The sequence below is a fragment of the Antrostomus carolinensis genome, unplaced genomic scaffold, assembly GCF_000700745.2.
Source record: "Antrostomus carolinensis isolate BGI_N321 unplaced genomic scaffold, ASM70074v2 scaffold5079, whole genome shotgun sequence".
NCBI classification, from domain to species: domain Eukaryota; kingdom Metazoa; phylum Chordata; class Aves; order Caprimulgiformes; family Caprimulgidae; genus Antrostomus; species Antrostomus carolinensis.
The window spans coordinates 8,550-11,419 of record NW_010337735.1 but is presented as its reverse complement, the minus strand read 5'-3'; the positions used below and the strand labels follow the sequence as shown (position 1 = coordinate 11,419).

Genomic DNA, 2,870 nt, shown 5'->3' with positions numbered 1-2,870 from the left:
GGTGGAGGGGAGGGGAAGGTGGGGGGGGAAGAGAGAGACGTTTCTGTGTCAGATCCTGAAATATCTTTCCAAATGTCATTGTTGCGAGCAAGAGATAATGAAAATAGAAAGGCAACAATGAATTTCAAGCAGATGTGTGAGTTAATGACATTTTGTTGTGCTGGTTAGGTAGGGTTTTTTTATCTGTAATTTGAGAGGAAAAAAAATGCAGGCAAAACATGAGCTGTCTCTGTAGAAAGCTTGAAAATGAGTTACAATTTAACAGCAGAAAATGAATATATTTAGAGGTTTAAGGATCTAATGATTCAGTGGAGAAGGAATGGAAGGAACATCCTGAGATGCTAATCAGGAAAAAAAAAAAAAAATTAAAAAAATTTCCCATTTTCAGTTTATAAAAGATACCTGAAATATTTCTGCCATTTTAAATAGAAGACAGACCTGTGATGCAGGAGAGGAGGAGGAAGCACAAGGCAGAATTGGGTTATTAGGATTCAGGGGATTGAAGTGACTAATAATTGATTCTGGAAGAAGAATCTGAGAGAGAAGGCTGGGGAAAAAAAAAAAAAGAAAATAAAAAAGGTTGACATGTCCTTCATAAGATGGATAATTAAATTTTTAAATTAACTTTGGCTACCCTGACATATTTAGAATTTTGCAAGTATTTTTTTTTAAACATTCAATGTTTCATTTTGTGGACGTAACTTAGACATACGGTCCTGGTACTTGTTTAAATTAGATTACTAAACTATTTGTAATGTTCTTTTAACTTTTAATCTGTCCGTTTGACTATCTCTTCATTTGAGAGATCACACTAACTTTCTTAGGACCTCGAGCCTTTCTCAGTTGACGTGCAAAATGTTTGAGATCCTGAAACAAAAATGGACCTTCGCTACTTGAACGTAGCGTGGTTGTGAGGAGCTGAATTAAATTCTGTGGTTGCAGTAGCAGCAGCAGTCTGACCAAACAAAAACACCTACTGAAAAATTGAATTTATACTCTTTATACTCAGTAAAAATTGAATTTATACTGAAAAATTGAATTTATACACCTACCTAAGGTGTAGGGTCTTAGTATCTTTTGAGGGCCTGCATCTTGGCAGTTCAAATATTCTACCATTAGTAATCAAAATATTTCTTTAGTAAATGCAGTTCTTTGATGAGAATTGAGTGTAGCAGTCTGATCAAAGCAAAATTCCTTCTAAAGAGGATGAAATATTTTAGAACAGCAACAAGAAAACCCCTAATTTTCTGGGTCTTCTTCTATGGGTTAAACTACCCCTTTTGAAAGCAGCTTCTTACCTCTGGGTCATGCTTTGCACGGAGGCTTTCATGGCTACAGCCCAATTTACGATGCCATTTTTGCAGCAGGATAATTAGAAGAGCTCCAGTAATTACCAAATTGGAGAAAAAAAAAAAATGTTTGAAGCTCTTAAGCAAAAATGGAAAAGGGGGGTGGGAGGGGGGAAAAAAAAAAAGGTAATGGTGACGTTCCCAAAGATGAAGTTTTCCTTGTTTACTGAATTTAAAGGAGAAAGAAAAAAAAAATACAACTAAAATAAGGATTTGGCACTGGAAAGGACTATTTTTTTTTCCTGTGCAGGCAAGATGCTGGTCATGAAAGCCTGATTTTGTGATGAAAACAAAACAATTGCTCAGCTTTATCCTATACAAATAGAACTCTGGAGTCAATTAAAATGTGGTTTTTTGAAGTTTGTCAGTGTTGGCTTGTTAGGTTTTTTATCGCTGTTTAGCGGAGAAGCAGCGGCAAAAATAAGTTGAGCGCTGACGTGAATGTTTTTGCATGAGTTGCTTTTAGTTGTGTTTTACCCCTTTTCTGATGAAATATTTTTCCCTTCCCCCCCCCTCCCTCCTTCCTAAATGCAGGGCTTCAGATAACAGGGAGCGTGCTTATGAACATAGTGCCTATGGACACCATGAGCGGGGGACGGGAGGATTTGATCGGACGAGACATTACGATCAGGATTACTATAGAGATCCTCGAGAACGGACTTTACAACACGGGCTCTATTATACTTCACGGAGTCGAAGTCCAAACCGTTTTGATGCTCACGATCCCCGTTATGAACCTAGGGCCCGGGAGCAGTTTACATTGCCCAGTGTGGTACACAGGGATATCTACAGGGATGATATTACACGGGAGGTACGAGGCAGAAGGCCGGAGAGGAATTACCAGCACAGCAGGAGTCGGTCACCGCATTCATCCCAGTCCAGGACCCAGTCCCCGCAGCGGCTGGCCAGTCAGGCGTCCAGACCCACCCGCTCTCCCAGCGGCAGCGGATCCAGGAGCCGATCTTCCAGCAGCGACTCCATCAGCAGCAGCAGCAGTACCAGCAGCGACAGGTAAGGCCACTGCTTGGTCAGGTTCTTACCTGACCCAGAGCCACCATCCATCCTGCTGTGGGCTGTGTGGGCCGTTTCCCTCGGCACGGTGATACCGAGAAAGCCGGTCAGAGAAACTCTCGAAGGCTTGTTCTGGAGTTGTAGAAAGCAGGAATTCTTTATTTCAGCGCTGGACACACATGGAGATCGATCCCCCAAGGTGTGTGTGTCCATCTTTGTTTCAGCACATCTTGGACTCGATGATCTTTTGAGGTCCCTTCCAATCCCCAACATTCTGTGATTCTGTGATCTTATATTGACCTAATACATGAATATTCATTGAACTTAAATGTCCTTCACGCTCCCAGTGAAATGAGTTGGTGGTCTTTGATAGGCGGATTGAGTTCCTCTTTGATTTAATTCCTCTCTGATTCTGCACAATGGTGTCTCTTTTCCATGCTTGGGACAGCATTCCTTGAAGAATGTTTGGTCCTTCCTCAGCCATTAAGCACTTAAACATTTGCAAAAGGT

General features: G+C 41.1%; 1 protein-coding gene across 1 annotated transcript in view; it reads left to right on the top strand.

Annotated features, from left to right (window-relative positions):
• The window catches only part of LOC104530617 (msx2-interacting protein-like), a 5,856-nt gene extending 3,492 nt beyond the window's left edge, over window positions 1-2,364 (top strand). The window contains exon 3 of the mRNA XM_010175268.1: window positions 1,884-2,364. Within this exon, the coding sequence (XP_010173570.1) occupies window positions 1,884-2,364 (481 nt within the window). The remainder of the gene's footprint in view (window positions 1-1,883) is intronic.
• The last annotated feature ends 506 nt before the right edge of the window (window positions 2,365-2,870 follow it).